The 18,273-nt window shown below is 45.4% G+C and overlaps 1 protein-coding gene and 1 pseudogene across 6 annotated transcripts in view; both read left to right on the top strand.

Moving 5' to 3' along the window:
- The first annotated feature begins 3,894 nt into the window (after positions 1 to 3,894).
- Positions 3,895 to 5,158, top strand: LOC103642955 (uncharacterized; annotated as a pseudogene).
- Positions 5,159 to 5,481: 323 nt separating this feature from the next.
- LOC103642159 (oligouridylate-binding protein 1) overlaps positions 5,482 to 18,273 on the top strand; it is a 117,513-nt gene continuing 104,721 nt past the window's right edge. For all 6 annotated transcript variants that reach the window (XM_035963581.1, XM_035963579.1, XM_035963582.1 and 3 more), the window contains exons 1-7: positions 5,482 to 5,775; positions 7,066 to 7,127; positions 7,397 to 7,499; positions 8,953 to 9,029; positions 9,265 to 9,326; positions 9,461 to 9,548; positions 9,676 to 9,751. In XM_035963581.1, the coding sequence (XP_035819474.1) occupies positions 5,656 to 5,775; positions 7,066 to 7,127; positions 7,397 to 7,499; positions 8,953 to 9,029; positions 9,265 to 9,326; positions 9,461 to 9,548; positions 9,676 to 9,751 (588 nt within the window). In that variant the 5' untranslated portion in view covers positions 5,482 to 5,655. The remainder of the gene's footprint in view (positions 5,776 to 7,065; positions 7,128 to 7,396; positions 7,500 to 8,952; positions 9,030 to 9,264; positions 9,327 to 9,460; positions 9,549 to 9,675; positions 9,752 to 18,273) is intronic.

The raw sequence follows: 18,273 nt of genomic DNA, 5'->3' as shown, positions 1-18,273 counted from the left end.
GCCCTTAACAAAGTTGGACAATTTCTTAGGAGGGGCACTAAGTTTGACATTGCCTCCCTGTTGGAAGCCAATGCCATCCTTGATGCCAGGGCGTCTCCCACTATAGAGCATACTTCTAGCAAATTTAAATTTTTCATTTTCTAAGTTATGCTCGGCAATTTTAGCATCTAATTTTGCTATATGATCATTTTGTTGTTTAATTAAAGCCATGTGATCATGTATAGCATTAACATCAACATCTCTACATCTAGTACAAATAGTAGTATGCTCAATGGTAGATGTAGGAGGTTTGCAAGATTTTAATTCTACAACCTTAGCATGCAATATATCATTCTTAGTTCTAAGGTCGGAAATAGTAGCATTGCAAGCATCAAAATCTTTAGCCTTAGCAAGCAATTTTTCATTCTCAATCCTAAGGCTAGCAAGAGAAATGTTCAATTCTTCAATCCTAGCAAGTAAATCATCATCATTATTTCTAGAATTGGTAATTGAAACATTACAAACATGAGAATCAACCTTAGCTAACAAATTAGCATTTTCATTTCTAAGGTTGTCTATTGTCTCATGGCAAGTGCTTAGCTCACTAGATAATTTTTCACATTTCTCAACTTCTAGAGCATAAGCATTTTTAACTTTAACATGCTTTTTGTTTTCCTTGATTAGAAAGTCCTCTTTGGAGTCCAAGAGATCATCCTTCTCATGGATGGCACTAATCAATTCATTTAATTTCTCTTTTTGTTGCATGTTTAAATTTGCAAAAAGAGTGCGTAAGTTATCTTCCTCATCACTAGCATTTTCATCACTAGAGGATTCATATCTAGTGGAGGATTTAGATTTAACCTTCTTCTTTTTGCCGTCCTTTGCCATGAGGCACTTGTGGCCGACGTTAAGGAAGAGAAGGCCCTTGGTGATGGCGATGTTGGCGGCGTCCTCGTCGTCAGAGGAGTCGCTAGAGCTTTCGTCGGAGTCCCACTCCCGACAAACATGGGCATCGCCGCCCTTCTTCTTGTAGTATCTCTTCTTCTCCTTTCTTCTCCCCTTTTTGTCATCGCCCCTGTCACTGTCACTAGAAATATGACATTTAGCTATAAAGTGACCGGGCTTACCACACTTGTAGCAAACCTTCTTGGAGCGGGGCTTGTAATCCTTCCCCCTCCCTTGCTTGAGGATTTGGCGAAAGCTTTTGATGACAAACGCCATCTCCTCATTGTCGAGCTTGGAGGTGTCGATTGGTTGTCTACTTGGTGTAGACTCCTCCTTCTTCTCCTCCGTCGCCTTGAATGCAACCGGTTGAGCTTCGGACGTGGAGGGACCGTCAAGCTCGTTGATCTTCCGTGAGCCCTTGATCATAAATTCAAAGCTCACAAAATTCCCGATTACTTCCTCGGGAGTCATTAGTGTATATCTTGGGTTGCCACGAATTAATTGAACTTGAGTGGGGTTAAGGAAAATAAGAGATCTTAGAATAACCTTAACCACCTCGTGGTCATCCCACTTATTGCTCTCGAGGTTCCGCACTTGGTTTACCAAGGTTTTGAGCCGGTTGTACATGTCTTGTGGCTCCTCCCCTTGGCGTAGACAGAAACGACCGAGCTCCCCCCCGATCGTTTCCCGCTTGGTGATCTTGGTGAGTTCATCACCCTCATGCGCGGTTTTGAGCACGTCCCAAACTTCCTTGGCGCTCTTCAATCCTTGCACCTTGTTGTACTCATCCCGACTTAGAGAGGCGAGGAGTATTGTTGTGGCTTGGGAGTTGAAGTGCTCGATTTGGGCCACCTCGTCCTCGTCATAATCCTCATCCCCTACGGATGGTACCTGTGCTCCAAACTCAATAATATTCCATATACTTTTGTGGAGTGAGGTTAGATGAAATTTCATTAAATCACTCCACCTAGCATAATCTTCACCGTCAAAGGTTGGCGGTTTGCCTAATGGAACGGAAAGTAATGGAGTATGTCTAGAGGTACGAGGATAATGTAAGGGGATCTTACTAAACTTCTTACGCTCATGGCGCTTCGAAGTTATAGAGGGCGCGTCGGAGCCGGAGGTAGAAGGTGATGAAGTGTCGGTCTCGTAGTAGACCACTTTCCTCATCTTCTTTATTTTGTCGCCACTTCGATGCGACTTGTGAGAAGAAGTCTTCTTTTCCTTCTTCTTCTCCTTTCTCTTCTCCTTGTTGCGGGACTCTTCCGATGAAGCCTTCCCGTGGCTTGTAGTGGGCTTTTCGCCGGTCTCCATCTCCCTCTTGGCGAGTTCTCCCGACATCACTTCGAGCGGTTAGGCTCTAATGAAGCACCGGGCTCTGATACCAATTGAAAGTCGTCTAGAGGGGGGTGAATAGGGCGAAACTGAAATTCTCAAAATAATCACAACTACAAGCCGGGTTAGCGTTAGAAATATAATCGAGTCCGCGAGAGAGGGTGCAAAACAAATCGCAAGCGAATAAGGAGTGAGACACGTGGATTTGTTTTACCGAGGTTCGGTTCTCGCAAACCTACTCCCCGTCGAGGTGGTCACAAAGACCGGGTCTCTTTCAACCCTTTCCCTCTCTCAAACGGTCCCTCGGACCGAGTGAGCTTTCTCTTCTCAATCACTTGGAACACAAAGTTCCTACAAGGACCACCACAAGATTGGTGTCTCTTGCCTCAATTACAAGTGAGTTGATCGCAATGAAGAATCAAAGAAAGAAGAAAGCAATCCAAGCGCAAGAGCTCGAAAGAACACAATCAAATCTCTCTCTCTAAGCACTAGGGCTTTGTGTGGAATTTGGGAGAGGATTTGATCTCTTGAGTGTGTCTAGAATTGAATGCCTAGCTCTTGTAAGTGGTTGGAAGTGTGAAAACTTGGATGCAATGAATGGTGGATGGTTGGGGGTATTTATAGCCCCAACCACCAAACTAGCCGTTTGGTGGGGCTGACTGTCATATGGTGCACCGGACATGTCCTGTGCGCCAGCCACGTCACCAAAGCCGTTGGGTTCCGACCGTTGGAGCTCTGTCTTCTGGGCCCGCCTGGATGTCCGGTGGCGCACCGGACATGTACTGTAGAGTGTCCGGTGCGCCAGCATGGGCGTGCCTGACTTCTGCGCACGCTGGCGCGCATTCAATGCGCTGCAGGTAGCCGTTGGCGCCGAAGTATCCGTTGCTCCGTTGTCACACCGGACAGTCTGGTGTACACCAGACATGTCCGGTGAATTATAGCGGACTAGCCGTTGCGAATTCCTGAAGCTGGTGAGTTCCTGAGGCCGCTCTTCCTTGGAGCACCGGACACTGTCCGGTGTACACCGGACAGTCCGGTGAATTATAGCGGAGCGCCTCTGGATTTTCCCGAAGGTGACGAGTTTGAGTTGGAGTCCTCTGGTGCACCGGACACTGTCCGGTGGCCCACCGGACAGTCCGGTGCGCCAGACCAGAGGTGCCTTCGGTTGTCCCTTTGCTCTTTTGTTGAACCCAATACTTGGTCTTTTTATTGGCTAAGTATGAACCTTTGGCACCTATATAACTTATACACTAGAGTAAACTAGTTAGTCCAATTATTTGTGTTGGACAATTCAACCACCAAAATCAATTAGGAAAATAGGTGTAAGCCTAATTCCCTTTCAAGTAGTCGATGTTGCACGCCTCACCGACGGCGACGCGGCTGCGCAGCCCCTGGATGCGGGCCGTCAGCTTGCGATGCGCTCCGGCGATCTCGCGGTACCGCACGCCGCCCTGCGGCCGCCACTGGGGCCCCGGGAGCTTGCCGTCGCGTAGCGCGGCGTCGTACAAGAGCTTGAGGTGGTCCAGGTCACGCAGGCAGTCTACGAGCATGCCCACGAACTGCAGGAGGTCAGCGCGGGCGCGGAGCGCCGGGATGTAGACAGGGTCCAGAGCGAGCGCGTGGTTGCAGTCCGCGATGGCGTCGGCCGGACGCCCGCTGGCCTAGAACGCGGCGGCGCGGCCCACGAGGCACGCAACGACAAACGGGTGCGGCAGCACGCCACAGCGAGCCTCGAGGATCTTGGAGAAATGGCGCACGGTCTCCCGTGCCGCTCCTCTGCAGCCCCTACAGCGCCGACCTCTCCGACCGGCCTTGCGCCGCCGGCGAGGTCACCGCCGCCGACGCGCAGCAGGTACGCACGAACAAAGAACATGTGCGTGCGTTGTTGGCGAGATGTCTGACGTCGCGTGTTCGTTTCGGTCGCATCGCATGTTCTGCAGATCTGGCAGCGCTATGTGTGCCGTGCGGCGGCGGGGTCGGGCCGGGAAGAGGTGTGCTCGATGGCGGGGTGCCTGACGCCGGCGATGTACTCCCAGATGGTCGCCGTGGCCGGCCTCAGCGACGGGCTGAGGCGGCAGTCCCCCGCCCTGGCCGACGTCGCGAGCTGCGTGACCGTGCGGCGCGCGTTACGGACGGTGGGGCAGCGCGGCTGCCCCCGCTGCGCGCGGGACAGCCGCGGGGTGTACCAGGCGCTGCTCGCGGAGTCGGCGGCCGAGATGCTCGAGCGTCCAGCGCGGCCATGGCAGCCGCGCGGCGCAGGAGCAGGAGCTTCACATTCGCCAGGAGCTGGGACACGGCCTCCGACTCCGTCGCCGGGATTATGAACGCCCAATCGGAGCTGGATGTCTTGCTGGATGGGATGCAGGGAGCCGCGACGGTCGCGGAGGACGACGACGACGAGAAGCTGTCGTCCGACCAGCACACGCTCTCACTGCGGAACGCCGCCGAAGCGAGGCGGCAGCCAGTCTGCAGCAGCACCATAGCGTCCTCGATGAGGCCGAGGTGGAAGCAAACTTGGCCGAGGACCAAGTACGTGTACGTGGATGTGGGCATCGACCATCAGGAAACCACTTGGTCGGATTCTCATTCTCGCCAAATCAAGGCACCAATTCGTGCAATGCTCAAGGTCCCGTACCTCCCCTGGGTATAGGTGTTTGGGTTCTTGGAGAGGCTGGTAAGGACGCGACGCTTGAGATCGGAGATGTCGAAGCAGCGGAAGGAGCGGACGGGGAAGCAGCAGAAGGGGCGAGCGTCAGGTTCTGCGTCATCGGAGCGGTGGCGGTCGGGCGAGAGGAGCTTGGCGCGGGAGATCGTGCCGAGATCACCGGAGAAAGGGAAATGGCGCTGCGAAGACAGAGAAGAAAGGGAAATGGAGGAGATGGCGTGCGTGAAACCGTAAGGGTATAAACGGCACAACGCTTCGCGGGCCCACCTGCCAGGTCCGCCAAAAGTATCCCTGACCTATTTTGACAGGCTTAAGCGACCCTTTTTACGACTGGAGTTTGAAACGGTCTATTTAGTAGGGCGGTAAGATAGAGTGACCCGTTTTGACAAATTTCTCTCTGGCTCAAGTGTTGTGCCCACATGAACGCACACTCTACCCCTCGAGTTTCTCCACAATCCGCAACGAGCATCCACTCACCCATTGACACAACACACTCCGGTGACGGGGCACGGTTGGAGATCACGACAACATAAGGGTCCGAAACGAAAATCCCGCACGCCCGTGGAAATATCCACCCGCGGTCCGGGTCACCCCGCAAGGCCGCAACGCCTCCGCTTTCATTCTTCTTCTCTTTTCTCGTTCCCCCCGTTGGGGTTTTGAGCTCCGACGAACCCTAATAATCGCCGGGGACCGGCGACCGATCGCCCGCCGGCATGCACCATTAGCAGCGGATGAAGCAGGCAGCGGCGGCCGCGGCCGCGGCGCAGCAGGCACTGCTCCTGCAGCAGCAGTCGCAGCCGCCCTTGTTCCCCGTGCACCACCCGCACCCCGGCCTCCTCGCCGCACCACAGGTGGGGCAATTCTCTGTGATTCCTCTTTTTCGTCTCTCCGGTGACGGACGTGGCTTTTGTGGAATCTTCGATTGATGGGGTTACGATTTGGTGGTTTTCCGCGCTTAAGGCAGCCGGCGGGGTTCGGGAGCTTCGGATCGGGTTTGTGGATTTCCATCCGCAAGGGCTGTTTGGGGTTCCGCTGGAATTTTGGGATTTAGTAGCAGTGTTCTGCGGTCGGTTATGTCAATCGCATCGCCATTTGTCGCGATTCTCTGGGATCCTCGTTGTGTATGCGGCCATTTGTCACGATTCTGGGATCGTCGATGCGGGTCGTTGCGTGTCAGAAAACAATTTAAATTTCTGCTACGTTGGTAATTTTGAGATAATTTTGTATCACTATGTGCATGGGCCGAGTATTGTGATGCTCGAATCTTTTTGGTTTCACTTTTAGTTTATTGTTTTCCCCAAAAAAGATAATATGTCTGTTCAGTAGTGCACACTTTCCCAGTTTTGGAGGTTTTGCTTTAGTAGTCCGGATATTCATTCTTTGGACTATGGTAGTGGTGTTTGAGGAGTCAGGATTGTCAGTTCCTTTTTCTTAGTAAAGGAGCCACTTTGAACTTTTGCAAACTGCAACATCGTAGGGCTACAAACTGAGGGCCTGTTTGGTTTACTACCTAATTTGCCACACTTTGCCTAACTTTTTTGCCTAAGGTTAGTTCTTCGGACGACTAACCTTAGGCAAAGTGTGGCATAGTTAGCCGTGAACCAAACAGGCCCTAAATACGTGATTTCGGTAGAGCTTTATGGGATGCAGAAAGGGATTCCATTGCAAAATACATTGGGCGTTTCAATGTTAACACTTTTGGTGCAAATTGTCCTAAGGTGAAGTTTAAGTGAGTTCCTGGCAGGCTGGGTATTTTAGAAATCTGCCCCCTATGTTTTAGAAGTCTGGCAGTCTGGATGTTTAACATCCGATACCGTATCCATATCAGAACAAACAAATCACATATTTGATGTCGATATCTATTCGTATCCTATCCGACGTAGCTAGTTGATACTATCCGCATTTGAATCCGAATAGAAATCTGGAAACAAATGTAATATTAGCGATATCCGTTTGTGTCCGATCCATGTGCACCCTTATCTTTATGATTTCACTGGGTTATTTGTGGGTATAGTTCCACTTATCTGTTTGCCTGGCTCCATTTTTCTTTATTTAAGTCAAATGCGAACTGCGATATGAAATCATAGATGTTATCTCTGTTCTTCATAGAACCTTTTGCTTACACTTGTATGTCTTTGCAGATAGAGCCCATAGTCAGTGGAAACCTGCCTCCTGGGTTTGATTCAAGTACATGCCGCAGCGTGTAAGTGTTGGAAGTTGTTCTTTCTCTGATCTTATACCCTAGGGACTGCTATAGTTCCAAATTCTTCTTTAAGAACATCTCCATAAAATATGGCTTTTCTGACCCCTTAATTTATGAATGGTCGAAATGAAACAAGGCCTTTATGCAGAATGTTCTGTGTTTAATGTTATAGATCATATTGCCGCCTGCATGCTGTAATTCTGCAAAGTAATGTTGACTACCTTTTCTACATTTATCCCTTCTGTGCTCATCGATCACATTCTCAATAGGTATGTTTGCAATATCCATCTTCAAGTGACGGACGCAGTACTGCAGGAAGTCTTCCAAAGCATTGGTCCAGTAGAAGGGTGCAAGCTCATCAGAAAAGAAAAGGTGGATCTTTCTTTATTTTAATTAAAAAATGACTATAGATAGCTTGTAACAGATAAATCCATACCCCAACTGCCCCCAACACCCACTCACTTGTAAAATTGTGGGTGCCTTTTCAGATTGCTCTTCACATCTGATTTTTGGCTTTGCTTTCCCCGTATGTCTCAAGTCTAGTTACCATGAAAATACACACCGTGTAACATGCTTTGCAGATTTTCATTTTCTTTGGCTCTTGTTTGATCAATTAAATGCTTGATTAATTCTTTCAATACTTTTTGACAAGTTTTCTATATCTGATGCTTAATTGTATATTAGATGTATTAAAACCACTGAGATACATAAAATATTTATTATAGTCACTTGAAAATAATTATGAATAGTACTAGAATGCTTCCTTATGATGTATTTTTTGTTACTCAACTTATTTTGGCCGAGTAAACAAAATGAGTATCAGACAAGAATAGCGGGGAGAAGGGGGGATTGGGTTGATTATTGATACTCCTTTTTGAATTGTAAAATATTATGCTAAGCTTTTTTAGAACAAAAGTTTAATTTCAGCTGGCTGACTACAATCAGCAGTGTGCTAATCTTCTTCTACTGGAATGAAAGCACACATGCACTCTGCAGTGCAGCCTAACCTATTTATCTAGGTAGGCGTAACAGTCTCATTGCTATTCATGTTAGCTTTTAAAAAGTTTGATGAGTGCAATGTGGTAAATTGAGCTAGCATCGGGGAGCTGCGCCATAAAGATAAGTGAAACTGCATTTCATGAAAAGGGCATAGTTAATGTGGTTTGACTTCTGGTGGAATGTAGACCAACTTATTGACATGTGCTTCCATGAAAAGCCAAAATGGCATGAGTGCAGGAGGCTCCCACATGAGTGGGGTCTGGGGGGAGGGATAAACTGAGGCAAGCCTTCTACCTGCAAATGCGGAGAGGCTGCTTCAAATCCATGACATGGTGACATGTGCTTCCATACCTGTCTCTAAATTATTATGCTGTAATATCAGTTAAAACACATACGAGAATCAAACGTTTGTGGATAGAACTTATCCATCCATTCTGTAGTTGCTGTAGTTGCTGTTTATTGTCTTTCAGAGACACCTTTTGACTAGCATATTATTTCAGGGATGTGGAAGCATATTTAGAACTTAGAATTTATTAGATGCAACGAACATTTTGAATGTGAGACATTATTTTATTGGCTAAACTTTGAATGGATGAAAATGATTATGATTTTGTATGGTTGTTTTAGTGCTGTCAATACTCTCTCTCTCTCTCTCTCTCTCATCAGTACCCCTTTATCTTAGGATTAGGATATCTTAATCTGGGATACTGCATTTCATATGTATATTGTGTTAATTGTTAATGATTTACTGTATATTTTCTTATCATTTATATATTAAATTGTTTATGGCAATGTGATATTAACACTTTCTGTTTTGATGTTGCAGTCATCCTTTGGTTTCATTGACTACCATGATCGCAGATATGCTGCACTAGCAATTTTATCTCTCAATGGCAGACAACTGTAAGTTTTTTATTGGTTTGTACTCTCCATTCGTAATTGTAAGTCGTTTGGCTTTTCTATATTTATAGCTTTTACTATGTATCTAGACACAGTGTATATCTAGGTGCAAAGCAAAAGCTATGTACCTAGAAAAGCTAAAATTACTTACAGTTCGAAAGGGACTACATGCTAATTCCTATTAACATTGGCCTTGTTTTGGCTCTAATTTTGTAATACCACTACCACCAAAATTCAGGTATGGTCAGCCGATTAAAGTCAATTGGGCATATACAAGTACTCCGAGGGAGGGCACATCAGGTTTGGAACTGAAGCTGAAGTGCTGAAATAATCCTGTATTTTATATTTGTATTTTACTTGGTTCAAATCATGCAGGTATGTGAATGTATGGTTTCTGAATTCTAAGCTTTGGTGGTGAATCTTCATCTATGCAGGTCATTTTAATATTTTTGTTGGGGATCTTTGCCCGGAAGTCACTGATGCTACTTTGTTTGCATTTTTCTCTGGTTACTCTACTTGCTCGTAAGCACTGCCTGGCTCTCATCTCTCCTCCATTTACTTGTCATTGTTGACATTTTAGCAGAGTGGCTTGCTACTTGTGCAGTACATGACATGTCTATTTACTAGTTTAGCTTGGTAACTTTTGCAGAGATGCTAGTGTTATGTGGGACCAGAAAACAGGACGATCCAGAGGATTTGGTTTTGTTTCTTTCAGGAACCAGCAGGTAGTGTCACCATTTTTTAAACCCTTTGTGCATTGTTGCCATGAACTTTTGGAGCTGCTGTTTCATCTCGTTATGTCATTATTCCTTAACAGGATGCTCAAAGTGCGATAAATGACTTGAATGGTGTGTTCTCTAGTTCCATGTTTCTAACTTATGTTCCATTTTGAAGTCCCGAGTGTTTCAAAAAGTGCTAGCAGCTAGACGTGCCTAGCAACCTAGGTGGTGCTCAGGCGTTGCTTGACATTTGTACTTTCTATGGACAGTATGCCATGTTGAATAAAGTATTTTTGGCATGACATATCAGAACAAAAAACATTTTACCATGCTCCCTTGTGTAATATGACTGTAGTTTATGTTCCTCCATCTCTAATTTGCTATGTTCATGCATACATCAGACCTGTAACACCCTTGTCCAGGAAAAAAAGCCTAGACAAAATGGCTAGGTGCTTGGTGAGACAGTGCAGCACTGCCTAGGTTGAATGACAGTTTTTCCCCTCAGTATGTATGATATGGTATAACGCATAACAATAAATTCTGCCAGGCTCTTATGTTCAACTTTTACCAAGAACTTTTATTCTGTTAGAACTATTTCTAAATACTTTAGTTGTGTGTACTACTCCCTCCATTCCAAATTACAGTTTAATTTAGTTTTGTCCCAAGTCAAAGTTCTCTAACTTGATGTTATATCAAAGCCTCTGTTTACAAATCGTTCGACTAATCGCGATTAGTCGGGCTGGTTGCCTGTAAGTGGCCGACCAGGGGGACGACGCGATTTGTTTTTCTGGTCGTCCTGGTCGTCGATTAGGCGTCCAAATCGTCCGACTAGTCGTCCGATTAGCCATCTCTGGTCGACCAATGCGCGGCGGGCTAGATGTGCTATTGGGCTTCACCGTTTTTTGGACCCAGTAGCCGCATAAATCTGTCGGCGCCCCTAAACCCTAAAGCCTCCCCTATGCCTGCGCCCCTCTCCTAAACTTTCTGTCCTCTGCCGGCGGCTGCTGCTCCAGCCTCCAGGGCTCTCCACCGTCCACCAGCGCCGGCGTGCAGCTCATCCTTGAAGGTCGTCCCTGTCCCCTGCTCATCTACAAGGCACAAGATGAGCTCATCATCCGAAGGTCATCCCTGCTCCCCTCCCTGCAGTTTTGCATTCTGCGCAGCAGTACCCATTTGTTTGCAGTCTGCCCTAACCCTGCTCATCTAGTGTTTTATACTTCTATGTTCTACTGCCTTACTTCAATAGTTCTTTGCTTCATAGCAGCTACCAGTTTATCCCACCAGTCCAGCAGCACCAATGATGTTATTCTTACCAGTTTCCATCAGTCCAGCAGTAGCACATATCTAGTGCCTAGTAGTGACTTGACCTCTATCTGTTGACATGTTCAGAGTTTCATGCTGCCGGTTTTATTCACTGGTTTCACTTAGGGATGTTCCTAAAACATCCGACTTATATGATAAATCTAATATTTTAACATAGATATACATCGAATTTAAAGCTAATTTTTGACAATGTTATTAAAAATATTATGAAGTATTTAAATAACTTTTTATGTACATTATTTTCTCCCTACAACATTTCCAATCGCAAAAAGGTGAAAAAACATTCGAATTCGTATTCAGTTCCAAACTTCCAATTTAATTTCAGTTCTATATGGCTTATATGCCTAGAAGTAACTAGGGACGACCAGAGGCCGACCAGAACCGATTAGTCGACCTAATTGTCGCCTTAATCGCGATTAGGCGCCTGGTCGGTCCTGTCGGTCGACTAGCTGGTCGCCCGACTTGAAATCAGTGGTCCGTACACACAAGTAAGCCACCAAAGGTGCCCCTCCTATGAACAGAACTGCACAGACACACTATGAATGTATGTCCTGGTAGCTCCAGTGACCCCCAAATGCCGTCTCCAAGCAATAATAATTCCACTCCTCGCTCCAATAGAAGGTAGGGCCAACGAACCGGTAAAATCAGATCCCAACATAGAGAGGAGAGTACGCTGAGAAGGTTACGCCTTCTTAGTTTCTTGAAGACAGATTACATCCGCACCATAACAGTTGAGGAGCTCACGGACATAATTCCGTCGAGCCAAAGAGTTGAGTCCTCTTACATTCCAAACAATTATTTTTTCCGGATCCATAGAGGAACAATGGGAGGTAAAACGACAAACAAGAACAACAAAACCGCTAGCTATAATATGTTTGCTGCGGTATCATCCCCAGCCCCATTATCATATCCCAAATTATCTGGGATAGACCACCCAAAAAGAGCAGCAAGAGCCTGCACATGACTACGAGAAAGTGTATGCTTGAAAGGCTTGGCGTAGTCGTCCAAAGCTTGACGGCTGAATCCTTTACTGTCTTCAATAATACTAGAACATAAGGCGCCCTTGCGGGCGCCCTACAATTTTATAAAAGACTCCTGCATTATTACTTGGCTAATATGTACCACAAAGTTAAGGCTTAGATGCGCTCCTTCAACAATCACATATTCTTTCTGCTCTTCCTAGAATATAATTATTAATTAACATGTCCAGGATGCGCCTTGTACCCTTCTACTGCCATTTGTTTGTTGCCAATCAATTCAGCTCTAGGAGGTAAATCAAGTACTTGTTGCTGATGTCTTACCTAGTTGGCTTGGTTTGCCATCTCATGAATATCAAAGTATTTTTAACTCTTATTTCATTAACTCTTGGAAGATGTATTTAGCTTGCCATCCTCCAAACAAGTTGCAAGGTTTCCGACAGCCTGACCTTCCTCAGTTGTTGGCACATCAAGCTCTGTTTTGTATTGGAGCTGTTGGATCCACAAATTGGGAAGGATATTTTGTCCATAGGATCTGTTGCTGAGACGCAACATTCTGCATATGCCTTCTCCTCTCAATTGCCTGCAACCTGCAGTTAACATCAGTAGATTTATAGGGGAATACTATGCACATCTATAATCTAAGTATAAAATTTCTGCCAATAATTAATAGTAGTAGACAAAGTAAGCACATTATGGGTCAATACCAAAGAGCAGTTTATTTCACAGATAGAATGGGATTGAAGTCATCAACGTATTAGCTGCATCAAGTTTCATAACTATGTAATTTGTAAATTAGAAGAACGCAAGTTTTACATGTGTAATTGTTTCGAAAATGAACTGATACAAAGTACAAAGGCATACTAAACTACAAATATATGTGCTTAACGTATTGAATGAATTGCACATAAAATAGAAAACTATAAAAATGTATTAATGTAGGGCAAATTAATCACTGTGAGGAACAAATATGTACACATGATCAATCAGTCACCCACTACAGTAGATTAGTATTACTATTATGCATCAAGGCATGGCCACAATGCTTTGTCAGCTAAACAATACACTTAGTGAGATGATAACCATTTTGCAAAGAGTAATCAAATACTAAGCAGATGAAATATATGCCTATTTATCTAAGAACGGAATTAGTTAATAAACAAAAACAAATTACACATGGAAATCTGAGAACACACAAATAAAGTACAGGTGTTAACCCATAGGCCATAGAAGCTAAGAGAATAAAAAGTTGATCTATTAGCTAATGTGTGTATATCACAGTTCGACTAACAGACCCACATACAACTTGCAAGAAATAGAAGAATCTGAGTTTGAGGACGCCCAAAAAACACAGTCACTGTGTACATATATCACTGTTTGAAGAATCACATCTATTTTTCACTTTTGCTGACCATCAACAGTTGCAACCAGACTTTTTTTGTTCTGCATTTAAATTTGTGAGCAACTGGTATGAGTTGCATTTCAAGTCCAGGACTCAGAATCTGAAGACTCAAAAGTGATTGAACCATGGTGTCGGTGTTGACTCAAACCTGCAAATGTGATTAGCCATCGTTGGTTGGTCGATCGTCGCTTTCCCTGCCTCCTAGAGCCCAGGGGTACCTTGCCTAGCTTGCGAAAGGTATAGATCGCCATGGAAGCAGCCACGACCATAGATGATGATCGAGGTCGCTAGCAAGCTAGCTAGCTAGGGCGACAAGGCAAAATACTATTATCTTTGCCACTATCTATCTATGAATGTATCCCGGCGCGAGTCGATCGGTTCTTGTTTAAGCTTGATTAGAAGCATGGTCACTCATGTAATGAAGAGGGGTTAACTAACCAATCAGGAACCATGATTACACTTCACGGTGCGATCAGAATGCATTATCTATGAGTGTGTATGACGTCATTGTCTTGGTTTAATTACGATGGTCTGCTCTGTGCGAGCAAGCTGACATAGCTGCTCAAAGTAGAACTACTCATGCTCAAGATAGTCAATAACTAATCTGAAACATTTGTTTTTTCTTAGGTGGGGAGATATTTTTTTATGCTTTCGTTGTGTCGTGTCATCGATGGATGGAAGCACATGTTAGGCCGATTTGTCCAAATCTATGTAGATTGAGAGAGATTAAGTCCTGTATACCCCAAATCTATGAAAATTGAGAGAGATTAAGTCCCGTCAAAACCCTCAATCCCCTCCATTCTTGTAAAATCCATACAGCTTAAATATAAAATGAACGACGCCTCATAAGGACCTGAGGTTTGGAAGGTCCATGTGTGCAAAAGGTAAGGAACTCTGATATGGGGAACTCTTTTGAATCTGAAGACTCAAAAGTGATCATCAAACTCAAAACTGCAAATGTGATTGAACCGTGATGTTGGTGTTGACCAGCTGAAGGATCATGTTAGCTATATGTGTCATATGACAGTGCATGTAATGATGTTCCTAAATGAAACATGAAGACTCAGAAGGATTACTTGGGATAAACACGCATTAGAGGACCTTAGATCCAGGTAAGCACCGAAGGAAGCCACCTCCTCTACCATTGCCGACGTTCTAGCAGTAGGAAGGGCAGGTAACATCCTCTCCCAATCTGCCCCTCTTCTGAACAATCCTCATGGACTGCACCGCATCAGATCGACGCGTGCTTGGCGTGTCCCGTGGCCTGAGGGGAAGAGCACGGGGACTCCGATTGGACGACATCTTCTTTGCCTCGCCATCAACAATGTCTTCCCCTCTAATGCTGTCGATGGAGGCAGATCTGGAGAAGACGTGAGGCAAGGGAGGGAACTGGAGGAGGAGCGGTGCTTCATGACCAAGCGGCTAGAGCGGTTCCTAGGGAGGCTGACCGAGAAGAAGGCGACGTGGAAGTCCTGGGTTCGGGCCAAGGCTTGCCACGCCGTGGCCGCCCTCTAGGACGAGCTCGGCGCGGAGCGGAGGAATCGAAGGCAGTTGGAGCAGGCCAACGCCAGGCTGTTGCGTGACCTGGCAGAGGTGTGGGAGGCGGTGAAGCAGGAGGCACAAAGCTATGAGATGGAGCGCAAGACAGGGGAGCTGATGGAGGACGTCTGGTCTGAGCTCATGTAGGAGGTGGAGGAGGACCAGACCGAGGGTAGAGCTGCTCTTCGAGGAGTGCCTGCGCATGCAGGAGGAGATGGACGAAGAGCTCCACATGCTGTAGACGGTCGAGGTGTGGCAGGAGGAGTGCGTGCAGATGAAGCTATCGGATGCCAATGTCGCGCCGGAGAAAAAGTACGAGCATAACCGGCTGCAGGCGGAGATGGAGGCCTTCCTCCGCACCAAGGATGATGAGTCCGCCTCCCACTCCGCTGCAGGAGGCGCGCCTCATCAACGTTGCCGCCGCCGCCACAAGCTCGTCACCAGTGGAGGTGGATGTGGAACCACTCTTCTGCCGATTGCCGCTGCGGAAAGGGAAAGGGAGAGAGACCACGACGGGTGCACAGACAAGATCAGTTAGATTGGATAAAAGTTTCGGGTCCGGATGCGTCCGTGGTGCGTGGATGTGTCGGCTGGCGAGATGACGTCTGACGCGGGAACGCGGAGGAGCCTCCAATTCTTAGTGGCTTTTAACAAGAAGTAATTAAGAGCCATCATAGCTTGTTTCTTGGACCTTCTTCCTCAATCTTGAATCTTAAATTCAACCCCAACCCCCGCCACTCGTCGGCTGCGCCTTGGAGCAGCCAAGGGGGTAGAGGGCTGGCGTCTTACAGATTTTGGGCCTGGCAAGACGCTTGTGATCTGGTGTGACAATCTGTTGATGAATTGTTCTCGTGCACTTATCTCCAAAGAAGCTGGTGTCGCTGGTAGGTCCTCCTCAGATGGAGCAGCCAACTCAGCATCAACGTCTAAGGCATTAGCCTCAGACGGAGCCGCGTGTGCTGCTGCCACATCTGACAGGGAGGAAGGTAGCGTTCCAGGCTCAAGTAGAGAAAGTGACAATGGGAGGCCATCTTCAGACGGAGTTGCCAGCACATCGTCAACATCTAAGACAAGAGCCTCAGATGGAACCGTGTCGACAGCTGCCACGTCTGAGGGGGAGGGTGGAAGCACAGTGGCAGGATTGGGATCTCCAGCCCCCTCCAATGTCATGACATTCTTGAGCCTTTGACGAGAGTAAACCTTCAGCTGCTTCACCTTCTCAAGTGTAGGATTGACGACATCAGGGTTGTCTTGCCTGTCTTCAGCCATCTCTTCCAGCCCAGGAGACAAGATCCCCCCACCGGATTCCACTGTCCTCATTAAATCTGATTACCTTCTGATAGCTCAGGTTCCGCTGCTGCATGTCATCATCTCTTGGAGACTTGGACCCAAACGATCTAAGTGTGAAATCACTTTGTGATGATAATACCAAAATTGTAGAGGACTTCATAAGCTTTCCAGAAAGTCCTAGTTTACTATTTTAGGATGAATATCTTGTGAGTTATGAGCTAAACAAATAGCTGATGTTTTGCTGTCCAAAATCAGTAAGTATTAAAATGATTGCTTGGAGATTCTTTTGTGTGGATAGCTAGATTTGGTTAGTTCTTGTCTTGATTAATGAATTCTTGTAGTTGCATATGGTTGTTTCTTTTCTTTTTTAATGCTTGCTTTAGACTTTAGCATTTTGAGAAGGAAGTAAATGCTTTGGTGAATGCATTTGAGTTAGTGACTATTTAGGCCTTGTATGTGTATAATGAAGTAGTAATGCGAGTAGTAAAGTTTAGCACTTCTCTCGTCCAGCTGTGATGTTACCCTTTATTGCTTGTAGTCTTACAAATGTCTATGGTCTTGATGATGTTTACTTGCTTGATCGAATGGTGTAATAATTTGTTTGGTTGATGTGCTATGCCTCATAGTCTAGATTAGTAGTTCTAAGAACTAGTTGAAATACTTCTATTAATTATCCTAAGTTAATATTCGAAATTGGTAAGTCTAAGGATAGTAACCTATCGATGTTATGCTTTAGCTTGAGGCTTGTGTTTAGCTATGATTTCCTAATGTTTGAATAAGGTCCCTCTAGCTCGAGGGTCATGATTGTTGTTAATTAAAAGGTATCTAGTGTTTTGCCTAGGAGTTGTAATGCCTTACTAATAATATCTTACCCTCTTCGGCATAGTGTTATTATCTTGTATTGTTTATGCTTATTTCTCACTCATATGCATTATGCATATCATATAGATACGTTAATTGATCACGAAATACGGAGGGCACGAGATGGATTAATCTCAAGTGAAGCTGATGAATGAACTTGAAGATTGGATGATCTGATCAAGTGCCAGGATGGGACATGCTCGACAAGCGAGTATCATCTAACAACACTAACTTAGTGTTATCACAGGCAAGCCTCGGTGCATTTGCCACCTCCTTCTGTTTTAAAAACTTTTATCACTTATATGTTGCATTAGGTGATATGAGTTGTGTGAATAAATGATTGATGAATCACCATTCCTTGGAATTTGATTATCCTCCTTGCTACATGTTTTATAAAAAGAACTAATGAGGCTTAGCCCTACTTAGAAAACTAAAGGTTGTTTCTTTAAAAAAAGAATGATGTGTCACATTGGGTATGAGTTTTATGAAAGAGGAACTTACAATAATGAAGGCATCAATCGCGATGATGAATTCATTATTCAAGTATTGTACCTCTGGGTTTTGGGAGATACATAATAAGATGAGACCAGACATTGAGTAGGATAGGCCACCCGTCTCTGTCAGGTCCTGGTTTTAAGTGGTTTATCTGGGGCCTTGGTACACTCGGACGGGTCCTGTTAAATTATCTGGTGCACATGCATAGCCGTCTTAGGTCTTTGAGACAAGGACAGATGCATGTGGGCCCAATAACTTGGGGGGTTCTACAACAATGTTAAGTGCTGGTGGGCTCGACCTTCCTATATAAGTATATCCCATCTTTAGCTTCTTTCTTGAGGATTGTCACTTAAGCTAGCATGTATTTTAAAACTTATAAATGTTTATTATATTCATGGTGTAATCTTTTTGAATCGTTTTCTTTTGTAATCACTCCGATAATTATATAACAATCGTATAACGTAAACTTATTGTAACTTGTAATCATTTTGCAATAAAGAATTTATTTCTGCTACAAATGTTAGTGTGTGATTTGTGTTTACTTAATCTCGCGATCTTGGTTATCATTGGTTTATCCGGGGTCCTTGGTTTGGAAAGCCTTTTTCAACTAAACATATTGTTTGATTTTGAAAAACTATAAT

This window comes from Zea mays, chromosome 10, assembly GCF_902167145.1.
Source record: "Zea mays cultivar B73 chromosome 10, Zm-B73-REFERENCE-NAM-5.0, whole genome shotgun sequence".
Classification (NCBI taxonomy): domain Eukaryota; kingdom Viridiplantae; phylum Streptophyta; class Magnoliopsida; order Poales; family Poaceae; genus Zea; species Zea mays.
Note: the sequence above shows the minus strand (reverse complement) of the source record. Positions and strands in the feature narration are given on the sequence as shown.